Genomic DNA, 22,690 nt, shown 5'->3' with positions numbered 1-22,690 from the left:
CTCAGCCCGGCCCGACGGGGCAGGCCGGTCGGAACCCGGTACCCAGGTTTCCGCAGGCGGGCGTTTGGGTGAAGCCCCGTTTCCAGCTCGCTCTGTTACCTTGGGCCGCTTGCTACCCTTCTCGGGCCCTCAGTTTCTTCAGCCGAGCTTGCTCTTCTGTCCTGACCTGCCGCGTTTGGCGAGTGTTTCTGGGGAGTGCACCGTCCTGTGACAGAGCTTCCTTTGGATGGGAGACAGTGTGCGTGGGCTTCTCCGTTACTGCGCAGAGCCGGTCCAGGGGACCTGCCCACCCTGGGACTGGAGACGGGGATGAGGTTACAGGTGAAAGGGACTAGTGTGGTGCAGCACAAAAAGCTAATTGTTGAGCAGAAGGTTGTGCAGGAGGAAGAGCAAGAGGCTCAGGCCTGAAATTTGGGTCAGTCCCGTGCTTTGTGAGGCCCCGCAGACCTGCCTTTTATGGTCAGCTCAAGGGTTTTTTTTTTTTTTTTGTAAGGGCTCCTTGGTGGTTTTCCCCCGAGTGTGCCCACGAAGCACCAGTTTTGTGCGAGCTTTGGCACAACCTCTGGTACCTGTTTGTACGCTTTTCTCAGTCACTTGCTAGATACGAAGTCTGTCAAGTAGCTGTGTCAACTCTGGGCCCGCACTCTGCGCGCTCTTAAAAGGCTTGGAAACTGTGAGGGGCGTTGCACAAGAGTTTGTAAACTGAGAGGAAACTAGGCAAGCCCTCTTACACAGTGCTTCTGCTTCTTCTTTGTTGCAGCCACCAAAGGTACGATTGAAGCGCCTGATGGTGCTGATAGTTGGCATGTGCCTTAGGCTTATCAGAGTTCACTTCAAGAGCTGATCTTTAGACAGCTATTGCTTCAGTTTCTATGACTTACTGGGCTATGGTATGGATGATGAGAGTTTAAGATTAAGAGCATATCCTCTCCTTGCCTTTCACAACAGGCTACCAGAATTCAGATAATCAGTGGAGGACAGGCCCAATTGCAGCACCAAGAGGTGGAGTCAGCCTTTTCAAAAAGCCAGTGTGCCAGAGCCAGGCTGTTGGAGGGGCCCACTCCCTGAGGACTCAGGCCAGCCGGGTCTGAAGCTAGTTATCTGTCCCAGGGTGAGAAATGTGCAGGGATTGCAGAGCCTTTTATTTCCTTTCACAAAAACTAGCCACGTACTGGAGAGGACTTACTGTGAAGGTTTTGGTTTTACTTTTAATTTAAAAGAATCTTTCGCCATTGCAATATCCACAGTTAGTAGGATCGCGCTAGTAATTGCTAAGTTGTCTCTATTAAAATTAGTAAGAATGGCACCAGATCCTTATATTTGAGTCATCTCTCCTTTCCAGAGATGCTCTGGCCTCAGGGAGGAGTTACTTCTACAACAGATGGAGGAAACCCTTTGGGCCTCCTGTGGAAGCTGTAGTAGATCCAAGCCCCAAAGGAAACAGGTGGTGGATTTGGTTCTTCTTCTATAAAATGGCCAAAAGACCCACTTCCCAGTAGCCAACCCAAGGCTTTGAAATGCTATTTGTGGAACATAACAGGAGAATTAAAGGGACCTCTCTTCAAAGGAGGTGGCAGGCTAAGAAGAGTCTCATAGTCTTTTTTTTTTTTTTGTTTTTTTTTTTTTTTTTTTTTTTTCTGAGACAAGGTCTCAGTATATAGTTCACCTGTGGCCTTAACTCACTATGGAACCCAGGCTCACCTTGAACTCTTGACTCTCCTGCCTCAGCATCCTGAGTTTACAGGTGTGCACAGCTGTGCTTGGCTAGTGATACTGTGTTCATAGAGGTAAAGGGTCAGGCTGACAGGAAGATGGTCCTTGTAGGGTGAGCTAAGGGCATGGGCATCTTATGGCCTAGGTGTGTTGGGGGCAAGATGAATCTGCTAGAGATTCACCCACTTTTGCTTTGATAGAGAGAGGAAAGATCTCACTTTGCACTTCCTTCCAAAATGTCCCTTCTTTTTAGTTAGTCTTTGCTGAATTTAGGAGTGTGTGATTGTAGTAGAAAAATGAAGTGAAGCTAGTTTCCAGAGGAACGCACGTCTTCAAATTCAGATTGTGTCTAGGAGCTAAGTTGTGATGTTGAAGTGAGATGTATGCTTCTGGTTGAGTGGCCACCTGTTTATCTGATTCTCTTAGTCTCATCAGCAGCTAAGACCTTGCTCTGGCCTTAAAGTGACAGCTACCTAAGGCAGGAGCTTTTCTGTTTCTTAATTTATTGCTGTTAACTTGAGTATTTTTTTTTTTCTGACCTGGGAGAAGTACTGTGTTTCATTTTTATTAGATCCTCTTACCCAGAAAACCTTACTGGGGTTCCTGCATAGAGCTCACTTTTCATCCCAGTCACTATGTAAAAAGTCACTACCTGCATTTCTTCTGGGTGCCTGCAAAGATCTGGAGCTGCATTCTGAAGTATTCTGAGGAATACAGTGGAAAGACAGCTACTCAAAAGTCCCCTGAGGGCTATTCTGGGCCAATTTAAGTGTTAAGAGCAAACAAATTTTGATTTTTTTTGAGACAGGGTCTCACTATGTAGTTGAGGCTGATCTGGAACTCATTATGTAGCCCAGGCTGGTTTTGAACTCACAGTGATCCTTCTGCCTCAGCCTCCCAAGTGCTTGGATTACAGGCGTGTACCACCACACCCAGCAACAAATTTTGATCTTTTGCAATTTTTTTTCTCCTATAGTTGATTCAAAGTGAGCCGTCTTTGGGCTGGGGATTTAGCTCAGTGGTTCTGCTGCCTGCCTTACAAGCGCAAGGACCGGACTTTGATTCCCAGTACCAAAAAACAAACAAACAAACAAAAAACCCAACAAAAAAAACCAAAGTGAGCCATCTTTGTAGCAACTCAAATTTAGAATGGAATGGGTATTTTTTTCCCCTGGACCCAGGAAACAAAGTCTTAAAATCTGCCTGGCCTATGAAAGGAAATGAATGCTTTTTATGTCTCAGGGTAACAGAAAGGTAACCTAGATTATCAGAGCAGGAGCCAGAGAGGATGTTCAAAAAATAGCTCCAGGTTGTTCTTCTTTTTTCTCTCTTTGATTTTGCTTTGAGTATGTTAATAAATGAAATCTGTATGACCCACATGTCCTTTTAGCATGGATAAAATGTTTTGCTTTTGTTCATCTTAGGGGTAGAAATATCACCTATCATTTCATAGGAAGTTCTTCAGGCTCCAATGAAAATTAGCTTATTTTGAGCCACTTTGTTTCTTTAAACAAAACAGAACTGTGCTCATTTTTCTTCTTCCTTTTTTGGTCCCCTCTCCATTTTCCTTCTCTGTCCCATTTAACCTCACTTTTGTTTCTAGTACAGGAGAACCCCCAAAGGATTTTTTTTTTCTTGTGAAAACTGTTTGTTTTGGAATTCTACAGTGGTTGTCTAGAACAAGAGAGGTGACCCATAAACATTCAATTAGAAGTGGAACTTTGCACAGGAAAATCCTCAGGGACAGATTCAGGAAGAGGAAGGCATCAATATTTATTAGAGGAAAGACAGAGTTGGGGAATAGAAGCTAACTGACTTACATGTGATATTTTTGTTGCTTGAAGTACATTGTTGGGTGGGGGATTTAGCTCAGTGGTGCTGCTGCCTGCCTCACAAGCACAAGGTCGGGAGTTTGATCCTGGTACCCAAAAGAAACAAAAACAAAAAAATCAATAAAGTACATTGTAACACAAACCCCAAAACAAACAAACAAAAAGAAATGCTGTAACAAAGATTTAGGCTTTAATAATGATCCATATATGAACGGAAGCTAGCAAATATGGATGAGAAAACTTTCATTGGAATATTCATGATGAGGATTTGAATAAAGTATATATCCAAGTAGCCTGGATAATTTTCTCTGTGCTCTTTGGCATATCAAACATGTCCTTTGAATTTCCTGTACCTCTATAAAATGGGAGTAAAAGTTTGCCTTCAGGAGAGTCCCTGAGGATTTAGGAATGCTAATCTAGCTTGAGGTGCTTTTGCTTGGGGAAACACAGACAGAGTAAATGTCACCCACAGAGTTTAGAAGCTAGCTGCCCTCTTCAGGACCTACCCTAAGGTTTCTTTTCAGATGAGATTGGGCATTTATGGCTGTAGACAGGTGGTTTCTTTTCAGAAACTCTCCTTATTCCTTTCCTTGCTCTTTTTTTTCTCAATATAGTTCTAAAAATCTTGGTCATCTTGATTCTTCCCTTTGCTTTTTAATCCCCAGCCCTGCTCTTATGTTAAATAAGCACCTTTTATTCATTTTTTTCCTGCAGTGCCAATCCTATCTGCCATTTGTCACAATCTTCCTAGTTCATGTGATATGCTGTTTTCTTTCTTCCATACTGAGGATTATACCGAGCTACATCCTCAGACTTTTTTTTTTTTTTTTTTTTTTGAGACAGGGTCTTGCTGAGATACTAAGTTGCCTGGGATGGTCTTGAACTTGTGATCTCCTGAAAATTACAGGCATGTGCCACACCTGGCATATACTGCCCTTTTCTATGTGAACTTGAGTATTATACCACTCCCTGTTGTTCACAGTATAAAGTTTAAATTCCTCAGTGTGGCATTTAAGTAGCACAGCCTGGCCTCGGCTCGCCTGTCTGGTCTTATCTACCACAATCACATTCATTTCCTCTTTCTTCAAATTTGACTTATATTTCTGGATAAGAGCCCTATACTTTCCCACCTTTTTGTTGACTTCCCATTTAGCTGTATTTGAATTAGCTTGAATTTGCTGCCCATGGCATTTACATCCCCCTCTCCTTCCCAAACACCAGTGTAATATCTTGAACATCCCCAGGTGCTCTTTTTTTTTTTTTTTTGTACCGGGGGCTTGAACTCTGGTCCTTGTGCTTGCGAGGCAGGCAGTAGAACCACTGAGCTAAATCCCTGGCCCCCAGGTGCTCTGGAAAGGTATCTGTCTTTGGTCGGAGTGTAGACACCAATATAGTTTGTAGCCTGAACAACTCCTGCTGCCTTCCCCTCTGAGCATGCTCTGCGCTCCCTTCCCCGCCCTTCCTGGTTTGTTTTTGCCCACTTCTCTTTCAGCTTTATCTCTACGCAACAGACAGTTCGCAAAAGGCCCGCTGAAGGAGAGGCAGGAGGAAAAAGTCACCTCTTCACAGCCTACTACCACTGAACTGCTGCTCTAAAAGTCTTCCTCTCTGAAAACTAGTCATTTAGTCCTTGCTAACCTAAATCGGATTTGTGTAAATTGCACATTGGATTTTGAGTCCAGGACTCATACGTTTATAGTTTGTAGAGATGTCTGTGCCCATTCCAAATGTTAAAATCAGTGTACTTTTAAAAAAGTTTAAAATACTATGTTTAAAGTGAGTGTGCAGGCCAAGGATGTAGTTCAGTGGCGCACTGTGTCTGCCTGGCAAGCACAAGTTCCTGAGTTCCATTCCCAGTATGGTGGGAGGGAGATAAATAAATAAAGTGGTTGTGGTGGTCCATACCTATAATCCCTGCACTGGTGGGGAGAGGGCATAAGGCAAGAGGACTGCCCTGAGTTCAAGGCCAGCCTGAACCATATAGAGAAAGTATGTCTCAAAACAAAACCATATTTAAAAAAGAAAAGGAAACTAAGCATAGTTATTTGAATTTAAAGAAAATAACAGTAACGGCAGGTGTGTGGTAGTGCACCTCTGTAATTCCAGTACTTGAGAGACTGAGGCCGGAAGATGGTGAGTTTGAGCTCATCTTAGGCCATTCAGCTACTTAGTGAGACCCTGTCTCAAAAATTAAAAAAGGCTGCAGATGTAGCTCAGTGAGAAGGCACTGGGTTCAATCCCCAGTATGTCAAAAAACAAACAGGGCTGGGGATTTAGCTCAGTGGTTCCACTGCCTGCCTTGCAAACTCAAGGACCTGAGTTCGATCCTCAGTACAAAAAAAAAAAAAAAAAAAAAAAACCAAACAAAAAAACCAACAAAAGCAGAGTGTGGTAGTGCATGCATTTGGAGGTTAAGGCAGGAGAATTATAAGTTGCAGCCCAGCCTGGGCAATTTAATGACTTACTGAGACCCTATCTAAAAAAAAAAAAAAAAAAGTTGGGAAGATAGCTCAGAGAGAAGATTATTTGGGTGCATTAAATCCCCAGGAGAAAAGAAAGGAAGGGAAAGAAAAGGAAAAAAGGGATAACAGACCTATTTGGAGTGGTAGCCAGGCTGAAGCGATAAGAATGGATTCTTTCCATGCTTTCTAATACCAGGTCGCTGTGTTATGAACTTCACCCAAGAGCTCCCTGTCTTGTACGCTATGTGCTATACAAACACTTGGGAAGCTGTAAGAGAGATAGAGAAAAAAAGTAAAATCCAAACTTCAAATGGCAGTCAAGGTCTTCTAGTTTCTGAATTTATCATTGTTATCACTAGCATTATCATTATTAGCAGTTGTCTTAACTGCTTACTTTGGGTCTGTGCCATGAAAGTTCTGAAAGAGAATGATCCTTGGGGAGGTTGAGGCTCGGAGCAGGTAGTACCAGGCCTAGGATCCCTCATGTGATTGGTGACAGAGTTGAGAATAAAATTCAGATCATCTGTTTGAATCTAATACTTGAACCCTAATCCCTACATTCCTGTTTTGTATCTTCAAATGCGTCTCAAACAAAACTGACTTCTGCTTATCTCACTGGTTACTTTTGTCTGAGCATGTCATAATCCATGTCCTTGTGCTCTTGCTGAAGTTATTTCTTCTGTCAGGAATATTTTCTGAGTCCTTTGTTTTTCTGAGAAGTGATTTGGTTGTGAGTATAGATTCTCCACTGGGATTCCTTGGATTTGAATTCCAGCTGTGTCACTTACTACTTACTGTGTACTCTAGGGCAAGTTGCTTTAACTTCTTTGTGTTTATCTCCTGGTCTGTAATGTGTCTGTAGTAGCACCCATCTCAGAATAGTTGTAAGAAAGAAGAAATGTAAAATGATGAAAACAATATTCCATATACAGTGAGATTTAAGTATTTATTAAAGGTATTTATGATAATGTATCTATTATTATCATTATTAACACAGCCTGACTTAGATTCCGAGTAGTTGAACCTGTTTGTCCCTAGCCTATTAGTAGTTGAATCTGTCTCTGTTTATCTATGAAGTGAATGCATCTCTTGCTGATACATGTTGTTCGGCCTTGTGAAGAACCCATGGGATGGTCCCCTGGTGGTATGCGCCCAGTGTGGGATCGTTGCCAGATGTTGAACCAGACTTCTTAATCCTGCCAGTCTGAGCCGTCAGGTGTTTTGGGAACACATAGTTTACAACATTTTGCTCGTATATTTTGCAACAACTTATAGTGTGCTAGAAATGGAATGCAAAAGCTGTTGACTGAGAAACTAGGAGGGAGCACCTCCTCCTAGACCTGTTCTGTAGATGCTCAGGAAGGGTAGGGCATGATCTCCACCGAGCAGTGACAGCCACACACCCACATACCCTGTGGAGCCCATGATGGTACTTTTGTGCTTTGTAATCTCAACAGACTTAATCCTCGCATTCAAGAAGTACTTATCCCTCAGAGTTTTCAGTTTCATTGTAATGTTGTGCTCATGTTTGCAAAAGGAAGTTGTAGGGCTTTGAACTCAAACAGATCTGACTTTTAATGTCAATAGGGCCATTTACTAGCTGTGTCCTCCGGCATGTCTGTTCTCTGCTCTAGACCTTGCTATCCTTATTTGTAAAATGAAGGCAATAATCAGAAACAATGCAATGCATGAAATACTTGCTACATTACCTATCTGTGAGAGGTACTCCATAAATGCTAGCATTATTATCAAAGCCGTGGGGGTTTAGGAGTGATGGAGAAGAGGGAGACAAACAATTCTCTGAGTGTCTACTGAATACCTAGTATTGTGTACTAGGTATTGTACTAGACTCTTGACCCATATAGATTGCATTTGTGTATCCTCTTGGCTTCTTTTTAAGGGTGGTAGCATTAACCCCATTTTACAAATGAGGAAACAGGGCTGGGGATTTAGCTCAGTGGTTCCAGCGCCTGCCTCACAAGTGCAAGGACCCAAGTTCAGTTCCTGGTACAAAAAAAAACCAAAACAAATGAGGAAACAAATTAAGTCATTTGTGTGAGGTTTCATATAGTGTAATAGATGGAGCCAGTAAGATAGCCAGCTGTGTTGTATTCCAAAGCCCAAAGCCTTTTCCAGGACACTGTCGAGTTTAAGAGACATCCTTAAAGTACCAAAGACAGGTGGACAAGAATGCCTTCAGATTTCAGAAAACCCTGTCCTGGCTACTGGTATGGTTGAATGGGCTTCACAAGGCGGGGTTGGAGTTGAGGCTGGGGTTTGAAGGAAAGGCATACAGAAAGTAGGAGGGACTTCATATGGAGGCAAGAGTTAGGGTGGCGTGTGGAAGGTATCTATCTTTTTAGATGGGGCTGTCTGTGTGGTAAATACTGAGAGAGAGTGAAGGCAGTGTGCAAAGTTCTGACTATGCCAGCTGAACCAGTTTGGACCTTAACCTGTAGGCCGTGGTGTAACACTGAAAGGTTTAGAGCAGAGAGAGATGAAATCAGAGTGACCTCTTGGTGCAGAGGCCGTTGAGGCAACAAATGAGAAGGTCCTAGCCTGGAATACGAAGCCATGAGAATGAAGCTAACTCTGTGGGGGGGCCCAAGAAGAGGGGTGAGTGGATGGCATGATTTCAGGCCTGGCAAACGACATCCAACCCATAGCAGTATGTATGTGTCTACAGAAATATGTACGTGTGTTTGTACTTGTAGTATGTACGTATGCAGGTGTATATGCTGGACCTTTCTTAAGCAGATAGCTTTGTCAGTCATCCTCATAACTTATACCCTTTCAGTGCCTTATTGGCAGTTTTGAACTTCTGAAAGCTCAGAAGGTTGGGAATTTTATTTATTTATTTTTTGGTGTAGGGGATTGAACTTGGGACCTTGTGCGTGTGAGGCAGGCAGTGGCACCACTGAGCTAAATCCCTGGACCCTGGCTGAAGAATTTTTGCTGAGCATGGTGGTGTAGAGCTAAATCCTTGCACCTAGAAAGGCTGAGACAGGAGGGGTACAAGTTCAAATCCTACCTGGCCAATTTACTGAGAGGGTTGGGGATGTAGCTCACTGGTGCCACGCCTGCCTGGCAAGCACAAGGTCCTGAGTTTGATTCTCAGTACTGGGGAAAAAAAAACAGACAAGCTTAGTGAGACCCTGTCTCAACATAAAAAATAAGGGGCTGGGCATTTAGCTCAGTGGTTTCGCTGCCTGCCTTACAAACACAAGGACCCAAGTTCAATCCCCGGTCCAAAAAAAAAACCCAGTGAGTTGAGAATATAGCTCAGTGGTAGAGCGCCCTAGGTTTGATCCCTCGGTACTGTAGAAAAAAAGGGGAGGGGGCGTAAGTTTGGCTTAAGCTCAGTTTGGCAGTAAGACCTGTTTTTACTATTATGAGACTATTTATAGGTTTTATTTATCCCACTGAGTGTTGCTATTCATAATTTGTACTGTGCCTCAGACTTTGCTGAGGTTATTATATGATAACGGAAATATATTTGACTCATTCTTTTTTTTTTTTTTCCTGATTGAGGATTGAACTCAGGACCTTGCACCTTGCTCTTGCCAGGCAGGCACAGTGCCACTGAGTTACATCCCTGGTCCTGATACAGGTACTATATTTGTTTTGTTTTTTTGTTTTATTGGTACCAGGGATTGAACTCAGGACCTTGCGCTTGTGAGGCAGGCAGCAGAACCACTGAGCTAAATCCCAGGCCTGATACTATATTTATCTTTCTAAAATTCTCTAAATTCTGACTTCCAAGTACTTTTTTTTTTTTTTGGTATTGGGGGATCGAACTCAGGACCTTATGCCTACCAGGCATTTATTCAACTTTTTTTTTTTGGTGAATTCCAAGATACATTTGACGCAGTGGCTTCCAGATGAAAGGTTGTGGGTCTGTATATTAGGCTGAAGTACCTAGACTTGGACTGAAAGAACTTCCAAAATCAGCATTGTCTACTTGGCAAGGCTTGTGGGAAGGGTTTGATACTTTAAGATGTACGGTGGAGGGCTGGGGATTTAGTTTAGTGGCACTGAGCCGACCTTGCAAGCACAAGGTCCTGAGTTCAGTCCCTGGTGCCCCCCAGAAAAAGATGTGCAGTGGAAAACACGGAAGTCACAAGACAAATAGGATATGTCTGTACTTTCTCACATTCAGCTCAAGCTGCAGACGTTACTGTGATTGATCTGCCAAGTAGGTCTTCACTGGGAAGTGGTTTCAATTACAGGTATGAAAGGTGCTCGTCTGTAATATTCTCAGACATCACCCCTGAGAAAGGATCTGAGTGTGTGAAGAAACATCAGGCTATTTGCTCACTGTGCGTTTACTAACTGCCTAGTGGCAACACGTGAAAAGATAAGTAGTTTGGTGTGAGCGTGTTGGAGGGTGAGAGAGGGCAGGAGTGAGAGTGTCAAAGAGGGATGGAGGAGTAGTCCGGGGCTGTCGATGCCTTTCATGGAATGGTCAGAGGTTTGAAATTTATTCCAAAAGTAATGTGGGGTATTGAGGGATTTTACACAATTCGTGCTTTCTTCTAGGTGTGGCGGATAGGAGGGTGTGAAACGGAGAGGGGACTCTCCATTAACTGGGCTTTTTTATTTATTTTTTTTCTTTACTGGGGACTGAACTCAGGACCTTGCACTTGGGAGGCAGGTGTGTTGCCAGCGAGCCAAATCCCCGGACCTCCACTAACTGGGCTTTGCAGAAATATTCAGGGCCTAAATGGAGGCACAGCAGTCAGGATAGAGAATAGAGAATAGGATGAGATACAAAAACATTTAAGAGAGAGGATTCACAGACTTGGTAATTGAATGTGAGAAGAAAGGAAAGAGCCCGGGAGTCACTTTCTAGGTTGGGTGATGCATGATAGGAGGTGTGAAGCTGGAAAAAGGGCTCTGTGGGAGTACAGAAGTGGGAGAAGAGAGGACAGGCAGCCGAGGCCGCAGAGGGCATTGGGCACCGTGTAGTGGAAAATTCTCATCGGATAGAGCTGCTGACAGCCAGCCTCTGAGCCAGATTCTGGAGAGAAGGGGTCTGGAAAGACTGCCTTGTGCTGGAAATCCCCTACCATGCCTTAAGTTTCCATCTGCAGACTCATGAATGAAGACGTTCCAGTCCTTGCTGGGCCAGGTCCAGGGAGCAATTCCATTTGAGAGATGTATGCTTGCAAGGCAGCTTTCGTACCTGTACACTCCCTACCCGTGAGCAGGAACTGAATCCACAGGCACAAACCTGTTGTCCCCAGGAGATGTCTCTTCAGTCAGGCAGTTAGGAAGTAGCCAAAGAAAGAAAATCCCAAAGGAGTGTTTAGAAAGCACTGACATACAGAAACAATACTTACTCCTAAATCCTTCATTTGGAAAGTGCAGGTGCCTCTGCATGTTATAAAGTCCCATGAGTTATTCATGTTAAAGTACCTCCTTTAAAGATGAAGAAATGAAGACCCAGAGGGAGGAAGTGACTTATCTAGTCACACAGGAAGATTGTGGTACAAGAGGACTTCAATTTGAGTTTCCTGATACATTTATACACTTAATGCACTGAGCACCTCCTGTGTGCCAGGCGCCACCCTGCATCTCGCTGAAATGGCGAAAAGACCTATTCCTGTCTCTTAGGGCTTACATTTTAGGGTGAATGGTATCTAATTATATATAATAAATTGTATTTGAGTGTATATGACATTTATTTTAAATCTTACATGAGCATATACAAGATTTAGTACCAAATGATACTAGTACTAAGAGGAAAAGAAAAAAAGCTGAAACTGGTTCCCAGCATTGTGTTGAAGCACCCTGGGTTTCTGCAGTGACACGGGGACCCTTTGGTACTTTGAAATTTTCAGGGTAAGCATAACGACTTGTAGAAAGCCAGATACATTTCTAGTTCAGGGTAGTTTGTAGTTTCAACCGTAGGTGGTGCTCCTTTCCTTTTGACGAGGTTGTATCTTTGCAAGCCTGAGTTTCTGGTGACTGCTGTGATTAAAGGCAGGTTGAGTAACCCTTATCCAAAATGCTTGGGACCAGAAGTGTTTCAGACCAAATTTTTTAAGATTTTCTCATATTTACATATGCATAATAAAATATCTTTTATTTTTGTTACTGGGGATCAAACTCAGGACCTTGCGCTTGCAAGGCAGATGGCGGCACCACTGAGCTAAATTCTTGGCCCCATAAAGAGATATCCTGGGGATGGGATGCATGTCTAAGCACAAAATCCATTTATCTTTCAAAGCCATGTCTGATGGTGCATGACTGTAATCCCAGCACTTGGGAGGCTGAGGCAGGAGGATCACCAATAGTTCAAGGCCAGCAAGAACTATGTAGTCAGATCCTGATCCAAAAAAGGAAAGATTTTCTATTTATGTATATATATTTTAAAATTGCTACATTATTATTATTAAGACTTAAGTACTATTAATTTATTTGGGCCTAAGAACTGTTTGATATTACTTTTGGTATAGAGGTATCTTGAAAAAAGTACTGAGATAGGAGAGAGTGCTACGAGGCAAGAAAGTTTCTGAGCCTCTGAGTAAGGGGACAGAGTGACATGGCGTGGTGGGGATTCTGATGCAGAGTCATGTCACAGTGAGCTTTGGACATTTGCACAGAGGCCTGGACAAAACAGGAGTGAGGGATCAGTGCTGCGAGCTGGAGGAAGCACATTCCGAAACCCAGAGGAGCAGCAAAGGCAAGGTCTTGATTTAGTGGTGAGCTTGAATACCCTGCAAGGCCTTCTGCCTCTGTTTAGGGGTTGGATTTTAAACTCAGTGTGATGGGAAGCTCTCCAATATTACTTCATCTGATTACTAGTATCACTGTTTAAAAAGTTTATTCTGGCCGCTACATGGAAAACTAGCCGTAGGAGTACACATAGAAGCACAGTAGAGAGAGGGCTGCTAGCGTAGCCTTGGTGAGAACTTTTGGGTGTATATGTGTATGTATGTATATATATATGGGTTTTTTTTTGGTTTTTGTTTTTTTTTTTGTACTGGGGATTGAACTCAGGTCCTTGCGCTTGCAAGGCAGGTCCCAAACCGCTGAGCTAAATCCCCGGCCTTTTGGGTATATTTTTAAAAGTTGAACTTGCCTGAATTGCTGGTGGATTACATGTAGAGGTGAGTTGGAAAAAGAGAAATCTGAGCCATGTGTGGTGGCGCACACCTGTAATCCCAGCACTTGGGAGGCTGAGGCAGGAGGCTTGCCACACATTCAAGGTCCGTCTGGGTTACACAGCGAGACCCCGTCTCAAAACACCAAACAACCCCACCATCATCAACTAAAAAGAGGAGCCTGAGGTAAGTCCTAGGTTTGTATTCTGAGCAGCTAGTTGAATGTTGAATGATGATGCTGTTTACTGAGATGAAGAAAATGAGCAGGGAAAATGAGGTATAAGAATCTGGATGATCATTGACAAGAAGATGTGCCAGTAAGCATACCACAAAGAATGACCAGAGGACAACAGGTAGATTAGAATATTTTGTTGACAGTGGGTTTACAGCCTTTGACACTAAACAAAATACAGAAACTGAAGTAGAGGTTTTATTTTTGCTTTTGTTTTTGTTTTGTTCCCCTCCACTGAATAGAAATGAGGATTCTCAGCCTGTTTCTGATAATCCGTTAATGTGTTAGGTAATTGTCTTTCGGTCACTTCCCAGCAGGCATATTAAATTTAAAGAGCACATCTGTATTCTACAACTTGATAACATTCTTCTTTTTCTGTTTTTATATTTTTTTACCCTGTTTCAATTTCTGCATGTCGATTTAAATTAAAAAAACAAAATGTAGTTGGGGGAGGATTTAGCTTAGCAGTGTGTAGAGTTGTAACAGTTTACATGGAAATGTTACCCAGTCTTCACCAGCTTCAGATATGTGACCTGTGTCTATGCTACAGTAAAGTATTGTAATGAAAAAGAGTCGGGCAGGGATGTAGCTCAGTTTAACCTGCCTAGCAAAGCTGAGGTCCTGAGTTTGATCTCTGCCCCCCTCCCCCCCGCCGCAAAGACTCGAGTGCGGCTGGGTGATGCACTCCATGGTCCCAGCTCTTTGGGAGCCTGGGGCATAGTGTTAGCAAATGTGAACCCACCCTGGGCAACTTGGAGTTGCAGCCGGGGTGGTGCTCGCCTCTGTGCTGAGTTCAATCTCAAGCCCTGGAAAGCGAGGCAGCCGTGTAGCACAGTGCTCCCTGGGCAACTTGTCCATGTCAGTGTATAAATCTTCAAAAAAGCTATGGATGTAGGTCAATGCTAAGGCCCTGGGGTATCCCCAGTGCTGAAGAAGAAAAAAGAAGGAAACACCCCCTCAATTTGGATTTGTCTGACATTTTTTTCATTAAACTGTGGGAGGAAGACCACAGACATGAAGCCTTGTTCTTGTGATGTCCCTCAAAGATACATGTCATTTTTGTAAGAGCAGTCTTGTCACGTTGCCTTGGCTGGCCTCAGACTTTTGAGCCCCCTGCTTCAGCATCCCAAGCGTCTGGGATTACAGGCATGCACTGCCCTGGCAGGCCACCGTGAGAATATTTACTGACAGGATTGATCATGTGAGCCTTGATGTGAGCCTTGACCACCCGGCTGAGGAAGTGTTTGTCATATTTCTCCATTGTAAAGGGTTTCTTCCCACCACTCATGCTGTTTTCTTTGGAAGGAAATCATTATGTGCAAACCGTCACTTAACAAATGAGGAATTATATTTTACCTCCTTTTAGGTGGAACTACCTAGATAAATTATTTGGTATTCTTCGTGGAAGATGTATCTCTTCTTTCCCATTTATTGTTTTATTCAGCTATTTATTTATATGAGCATAAGCTGGTAGGTTCTTACTTATTTTATGCATTGAGTTATAACCCAGTGCTACTTTATTGACATTGTTGCTCCCATTGTTCCAGCTTTGGTATTGAATGTTCTTTCAGTTGGCTCTTGCGTTCCTTTGACATAGCCCCATCATTGTGGCTATTTTGTTTCTTTGGCCACTTATTTTCTGGCACTGCAAAATGGCTCAGTCTTGTTCTGTATATTTCCTGTTCCTGTCTAAAATAGCCGTAATTCCCAGGAGCCCTGGTTCCTTTTATTGGAGAATGATACAGAAAACTAAGCTCTAAGCTGGGTGTGGTAACGCATGCCTCCTGGAGGTCAAGGCAGCAGGCTTACAAGTTACTTAGTGAAACTATTTCAAAATTAAAAATGAAATTTCAAAAAGGCCAAAGCTGTAGCTCATTGTGAAGGCTCTGGGATCAGTACTCTCTACTGGGGTGGGGGAAGCATACATTAGGGCCCGGTGCTGTTGCTTATGAGAGGTTGCTGTTGCTCATCCCCTTGGGAGGCTGAGACAGGAGAATCTCTTGAACTTGGAGTTAGCGGTCAGCCTGAGCAACATCTTAAAACTCCATCTCTTTAAAAAAATGTGCATAAATGTTCAGTCTTTGTGCTGAGATAGTATCATATATGTGCTATTACAGTTTCTTCAGAATAGCTCCACTGCCCTAAACAGTCAGACCCCGTGCCTCACGTATGCAGCCCATTCCTACCCCCAGAGCCTCTGACCCCACTGTTGTGTTTACCATCTCTACAGTTTTGCCTTCCAGTATTTTCTGTAATTGGAATAACTTAGTACATGGCCTTTTCAAATTGACTTCTTTCACTTGGAAACATGCATTTAAGATTATTCTTTCCTTTTGTGGTTGATAACATTTTTTTGGTTGCTGAATAATATTATTTATATATTTTATCATTGTGTTTATCCATTCACCTGTTGAAAGATGTCTCAGTTACTTTTAATTTTTGGCAGTTGTAAAAAAAAAGTTGCTATAAACATTTGTGTGCAGGTTTTTTTTTTCTTTTCCTCTCCCCTCCACCCCAGGACTGAGGATTCAACCCAGGATCTTGTATATATTAGGCAAGCATTTTGCCACTGAACTGTGTCCCCAGACTTCACTTTGGTATTTTGAGACAAAGAAAGTCTCACTGTGTAGCCCAGGCTGGCCTGGAACTTGCAGCAGTGCTTCTCCCTCAGCCTCCCGAGTGCTGGGATTACAGGTGTGTACCACCATGCCTGGCTCCCAGTATTTTTTAAAATCAGTGCTTATTAGCTACAGAGATTAGTGAGTTTCATTTTGCCATATTTGTATACATATATGACATACTTGTCCTCTTCCCCTTTTAGGACAGAGTCTCACTAAGTTTCCCAGGCTGACCTCAGCTTGCAGTCCTTCTTCCTAAGCCTCCTGACTAGCTGGGATTATAGCTACATACCACTGTTCTCAGCTTGCAGGTTTTTTATGTGAACGTACATTTTCAAATCAGTAAATATCTATGACTATGAATGCTGAATCATACGGTAAGATTGTTTTATTTTGAAACTGCCAGATTGTCCTCCAAAGTAGTATACTATTCTGTCTTATTCTGATCAGTGAAAGTTACTGTTCTGTATTCTATAACAATTAGTATCAGTAGTTTTAAAAATGTCAGCCATTCTATTAGATGTCCTAGGAGTCCCATTCATTTAAATACCTTAGTTCTGTAAGCTTTATAGCTTACAGTAAAGTAAGAGAGTGGAATCTAGTTGGGGATTTGGTTAAAAAATTGTTTTTTGAGACAGGGTCTCACTGTTAACCCAGACTGGTTCACCCAGGCTGCTGTAAACTGGCAGTGCTCCTCCTTCCTCGGGCTTCTGAGTACTGGGATTACAGATATATATCCAGCAAAAGGTACTTATTAAGTAGCATAGGGTAGTAAAACTTCCAGAAATCTCTTCTGATCAGGCATGGTGATACAGGTCTGTAACCCCAGCACTCAGGATATTGAGGAGGGAAGATCGCTGCAGGTTTGAGCCCAGCCTGGACCATAGGACTACATAGTGAGTTGAAAGCAACCCTAAGCTACATAGCAAGACCCTATTGCAAACAAAACAAAAAAGCCCCACCTCCAAACAAAAAATGCTAAAAATTAGAGTATCTGGCTAGTCTAGGAGGACCAGGAAAAGTGTTTTTGGTTTTTTTTTGTTTTCTATTGACATTTTTATTTTATTTTTTTCCATTAAGTTTATTGGTACATTTTAGGTATACAATATAGTTACACTCATCATTAGGAACTTGTAACTTTACATGATGTGTCTTGGTTCTTATTTTTTCCCCATTCTCCTGCCCTCCCTTCGTCCCTACCACTCCTCCCTATTTACAAAGACTTTGTTTCCATTTTTTCCTTTTCTTATATTTTTTTTCTTTCCCCTACCCTTCCCCCTTCCTCTATCCCTACCCCTTTAGACCTTTTCTTCCTATTTCACATTATCAATTATACTTTTTTGGGGGGGTATCGGGGATTGACCTCGGGACCTTGTACTTGTGAGGCAGGTGGCAGCACCACTGTACTAACCCAGCCCTCAATTACACATTTTGATCCTTATGTATACTTTTAGTTTCTCACACCAGAGAAACTATTCGGTATTTACACATGTGTTTCCTGTTTATTTCATTTAAGCATATGGCCTCAACGTGCATCCATTTAGTTACAAATGTCTGTAGTTTCTCATTATTTATGAGAGTAGTACTCCATTTTATTAAAAAGAAAAAAAAAACTACACACATCTTTCTCCAGTCTCCAGTTGATGGGCATTTGGGTTGTTTCCAAGTTTTAGCTATTACAAACTGTGCTGCCATAAACATGGGTGCACATATATCACTGTGGTATGATTCTTTTAATTATTTTGGGAAGATACCCAGCAGAGGAATAGTTGGATCAAATGGGACCTCTGATTTTAGTTTTTTGAGGTATCTATATTGATTTCCACAGTGGTTGCACCAGTCTGCACTCCCACCAGCAATGGGGAAGGGTTCCTTTCTCCCCAACCCCTACTGGTTGATTCTTACTGATAGCAGCCATTCTTACTGAGGGGTGAGGGAAATCTCAGTGTTGTTTTCATCTGCATCTCTCAAATGACCACTGATGTTGAACAGTTTTTCATGTGTTTATTTGCTGCTATTTACTTCTTTGTTTGCGAAACGTTTGTTCATTTCAGATGCCCATTTTTGCGAAATGTTTGTTCATTTCAGATGGCCATTTTTGAATTGAGCCTTTATATTTGGGGGATCTGATTTTTTTAAGCTCTTTGTATATTCTTGACAGTAGTCAGGAAAGGTGTTTTTTGGATGAAATGGTCTCTAAGACATGTCTTGCAGCAGGAGATGGCTTATTATGGTTCCATAGACCAAATTCAGCTTGCTATATTTGAATTTGGGCTTTATTCAACTCATTAGTAGGAATAGTTTTCACTCTTCCCTTTTCTCCCTCCTTTCTTTCTTCCTTCCATCTTTCCTTACTTTCAAGACAGTCTTGCTATGTTGCCCAGACTGGCCTCAAACTTCCAATATCTGGGGCTATATTAGATGTGTGCTTCAGTGCCTGGCAGGCTACCTTTAAAAAAGTTTGGAAAGACTAAATATATGATGTGTGAAAATTATATAATACTCAGATCTCAGGATCCATAAGTAAAACTTCATTTGCATTATCATGGCAGAGTTGAGTAGCTGGGACCAGGATCATATGGCTTGCAAAGCCTAGGATAGTGATGGTAAACCTTTAGAGCTTTCAGTGGTAAAGACAGCCTGTCGCAGGTGTGCCATAGGTTCACTGTCACTGGCCTAGGACATTCATTCTGGGCATTTACAGAAAAAGTTTCCTGACCCACAGGATGAGTAGGACTTTGCTGCTAAACTGCCTCAAGCACAGTGGGGAAGTGAGTTTTTGATGGGATCTTACATAGCTATAGTGACTACTATGGACTGGTAAGTGATATGGCTTACAGAGTGGTAGGATCCAGACTGGGAAGAACATTGGCAGCCCATCTGGAGGGATTTGGATTTATCTAGTCGGAAGTCTTTAAAACGTTTAATAAGATGTGGTCAGATAAAATTTTTTCCAAAACATCTTAGCCATGGTATGGAGATTGGGTTGGAGTGTGTGGAGGGTGAGAAAAGAAGCTAGGAAACTAGTTAAGGCTGTTGTAGCCATTCAAGGGAGATGTTGGTAACTTAGGTTAGCCCAGGGATATTGGGAAAGGGAATGTATTGATTCGAAAGGCACTTCCAAAGCAGCATTGAGAGGCCTTTGCATCTTAGTCCATTTAGCCTGCCTTAACAGAACACTGGGGGTGGCTTATGAACAATAGATCTGGTTTTCACCATTTTGGAGACTCAGAAGTCCATGATCAAGGCGCCTATAGATTGATTCATTGTCTACTGAGGATACACTCCTTGTTTATGTAGGGCTGTCTTTTCTGTGTGTCCCACATGGCCACAGGGGAAACTCTGTCTTCTCTTATAAAGGCGCCAATCCCATTCTGGAGGGCTCCTCTCTCATCACCTAAATGTTCCCCAAAGGTTCCATCTCCTACCATCAGCATCTTGGGTTTAAGATTTCAGCATATGGATGGGAGGGGCATAAACGTTCAGCCCATATCATTTGGTAATCGGCAGCATTGAAGTGTAGCTATTTTCATGTTTCAAATAATTGTTTTTGCAGAATTTTTTTCTACTTTATGGACACATGTTTGAAAAATCCATGTTTAGTAATAGTATTCAGAGCAGAATTGTTTGGCAGTGTTTCATGCCTCCTGTGCGCCTTCCCAATAACTTGTATATTGATGTCACATCTCTCTCTGGCTTCTTCATGTTGTCCCCTGTTGACAAGAAGTTTGGCTTTTAAGGAGCAAAGAAACTCTTGGCAGATTAATTTTCCTTTTTAGGTTTATCTTGGATTAACAAATGTCCCAAAATGTTTCTTTGTTGATCGTCCTTGGGTTTTTTGGTTTTCAAGGCAATTTGTTGACAGTGACAAGCACTTCTTATTCCCAGAGCACTTAGACCCTTTCCAATTTTAGATCGCTGACCTTTGCCTTTCTCCTCTATGGAGCTGAAGACTTACTTGTAATAGATGGTAACAAGATCACTGTCTTCTATTATAATACGTTGTGTGGCTATTAAAGTGCTTCCATATAAGCTCTTTTGATCTTGGCAGTAAACTTGTAAGAAGGGTAGGACAGATCATTTACTGAGATTAAGAGAGGTCAGGTGGTTGTGCAAAATTGAAAGTGTTAATAAATAATAGGTTAATAATAATAAACAGGTGGTAAAACTTAGCTATTCAGATTTCACAGTTCTACTCATTCGATAGTACACTCTGTCCCTAAGAGAGCAGACTTAGACTAGCTAGACTGGTTATGTTGTCGGCAGTAAAGACATCCAAGAGAAAGAAATATTTTTCTCTTCTGTATATCCCCTGTGGGACTTCACCCAGGCACCAGAATGGGCCTTTCCATTGCTTACAAGCAGAATGTGGGCTGCCAGTAATTCCTAGGCTACCATCAGAGAAGCCGCGTTCTGTGTATTAAAGCAGATGGCCTATGTTTTAACCCCTTCTCTTACTGTCTAGGTGGTTCTAACTTGGACAGTACAAGGTCAAACGGGAAAAGTCTGCTTGGGGACCAAAGCTCTGGAGGTCAGAATAAAGCAGAAAACTCATTCATAAGGTAATGTAACTCTGCTATCACTTGTATTTTTTAGGACTGAGGATCTCTTTAGAGAACTGAGACCATTTCTGGGTGTGATGTAGGAAGCTCAGGTAGCTGAGATGTTTGTAATACCTGACATTTACTGAGCACTTGCTGTGGATACCAGACATCGTCGTCCTAGGTGGACTAACTTGTTTTAACCTAAGAGCTAAGTATGTTTTATGTTTGGGAACTAAAGAAATTCAAATGATAAGAAGTTATATGTCACCTAAAATGTCAGGACTAGCAAGTGGCAAATTTAGTTATTTTAAACTTGGCATTCTAACCTTCCCTCAAAAATGTAGAAAATTTTTAAAAAAGTAGAATATTAGCAATGTCTGATTTTTTTCCCTCCCATTTTTAAACTGCTTCCTGACTTTGAAAATACTACTTTTTAATTTATTTTTCTTTTTTCCTAATCTGCTGTGCTATTATATTTAGTTCATACTCCAGTGCCCTCTACAGATCATAGCTAGAATCACTTGGTCAAGATAAAACTGTATTTTCTTATTTGTGTCATTATTTTAATTAGGCACTTATGCAGTTACCAATCCCTAGATTTTTAAAATGAACCAGAGCTTTCATTTTCAGTTTACTCTTTTTTTTTGGAACCGGGGATCGAACTCAGAGCCTTGTACTTGCAAGGCAGGTACAGTGCCACTGAGCTAAATTCCCAGCCTTCAATTTACTCTCGAGCCATCTTGATACAGAGATAGATTCTTACATAGCCTTAATTAGTATGTTCATAATGATAGTGATATTCAACATTCATGTGGCATTTATTCAGGGTTGAAATCTTAGTTTACTAAGTGGCCTTCAATGGAAGTTTAAGTTGTTACATAGGGTTCTATTAGGTAAATATGCCAAATTTTAAGCTGGCACTGGAATAATTTGTAGTATGATTCTAAATAACAAAATGTAGCTGGGGATTGAGCTCAGTGGTTCCAGCACCTGCTTTGCAAGTGCAAGGACCTGAGTTCAATCCCTGGTACCAAAAAAATAAATAAATAAAAAGTGATTTTTCACTGCTTTTTTACTTTGGATTATTTCTGTACAACAGAAATAAAGAAGCAGAAGTATCAAGGCAAAACATCTGAGGTGTTTTATAGGTCTTGTTAATGAGGCACAAGAGTCTAGAAAGAGCATTATCAAATCTGAGCTCTAATCCATACTCTGCCATCATCCAGCTGGGCAAATCATGGATGATGCTTGCTTTCATTTTTCTTTTTTTTTGGTTTTTTGAGACAGGGTCTCACTATGTAGTTGAGACTGACCTGGAACTCACCATGTAGTCCAGGCTGGTCTCGAACTCACAGTGATCCTCCTGCCTCAGCCTCCCGAGTGCTGGGATTACAGGTGTGCACCACCACGCCTGGCTGCTTTCATTTTTCTTACCCGAATATGAATTATATTAGATTATCTTTAAGGTCCCCTTCTGACCTAAGATTCTATGAATCTGTCATCAGAAAAATTTTTAGACCAATATACTGTGCAATCAACATGTTAGTTCACTTAATTTCCTATAGAAATGGTGTTTTAGCAAATAAATTTTGCTTTGTGTTCCTTTAGTCTCCTGTGAGTCAGATATTTGTGTATAGAAACTTCTAGCTTTATACTCATTTATTTTGCCAAGGAGGACTCATCAAAATATAAATAAAAATGTTCTTATCTTTCCAGACAGAATAAATCCAAGTCTGAAATTACTGACCTGGTTCGCTCCTCCACTATCACAGTGTCAGACAAGGCTCATATTTTATCGATGCAAAAGTTTGGACTGCGAGATACAATCGTAAAGTCACATCTAGTACAGAAAGAAGACGATTATACCTATATCCAGAACTTCAGGTAGTTAACTGGCTTGTAGACTGTTTTCAAAGCAAAATGATCACTCAGCTCTCTGGAATTTAAGCATTTCCCTCCATACCCAGATTTGGAAGCAAATCATTCTGTAGGATCTCTCTCCTTATTTTCACAGTGAGTAATCCCATTCATTCTTTAACAGGCGTTTTTTCTGTGCCACTGTGGGCAGGGAGTATAATAGGTATGGCATAAGTGGCACAATTTGTTGTTACTTACAGAAATATTTAGCAGTACATGGGTTCAGAAAAGAGATATCTTGAGTTTTTTTTTGTTTTGTTTTG

The 22,690-nt window shown here is 41.8% G+C and overlaps 1 protein-coding gene across 5 annotated transcripts in view; it reads left to right on the top strand.

Annotated features, from left to right (window-relative positions):
* Positions 1-22,690, top strand: part of Inpp5b (inositol polyphosphate-5-phosphatase B) — a 53,612-nt gene that overhangs the window by 9,623 nt on the left and 21,299 nt on the right. For all 5 annotated transcript variants that reach the window (XM_010625837.2, XM_010625835.2, XM_010625836.2 and 2 more), the window contains 2 exons: positions 20,432-20,528; positions 22,227-22,394. In XM_010625837.2, coding sequence (XP_010624139.1) covers positions 20,432-20,528; positions 22,227-22,394 — 265 coding nt within the window. The remainder of the gene's footprint in view (positions 1-20,431; positions 20,529-22,226; positions 22,395-22,690) is intronic.

The sequence above is a fragment of the Fukomys damarensis genome, unplaced genomic scaffold (assembly GCF_012274545.1).
Source record: "Fukomys damarensis isolate Sample0158 unplaced genomic scaffold, DMR_v1.0_HiC HiC_scaffold_23, whole genome shotgun sequence".
Lineage (NCBI taxonomy): Eukaryota > Metazoa > Chordata > Mammalia > Rodentia > Bathyergidae > Fukomys > Fukomys damarensis.
This window is presented reverse-complemented; position numbering and strand designations above follow the sequence as displayed.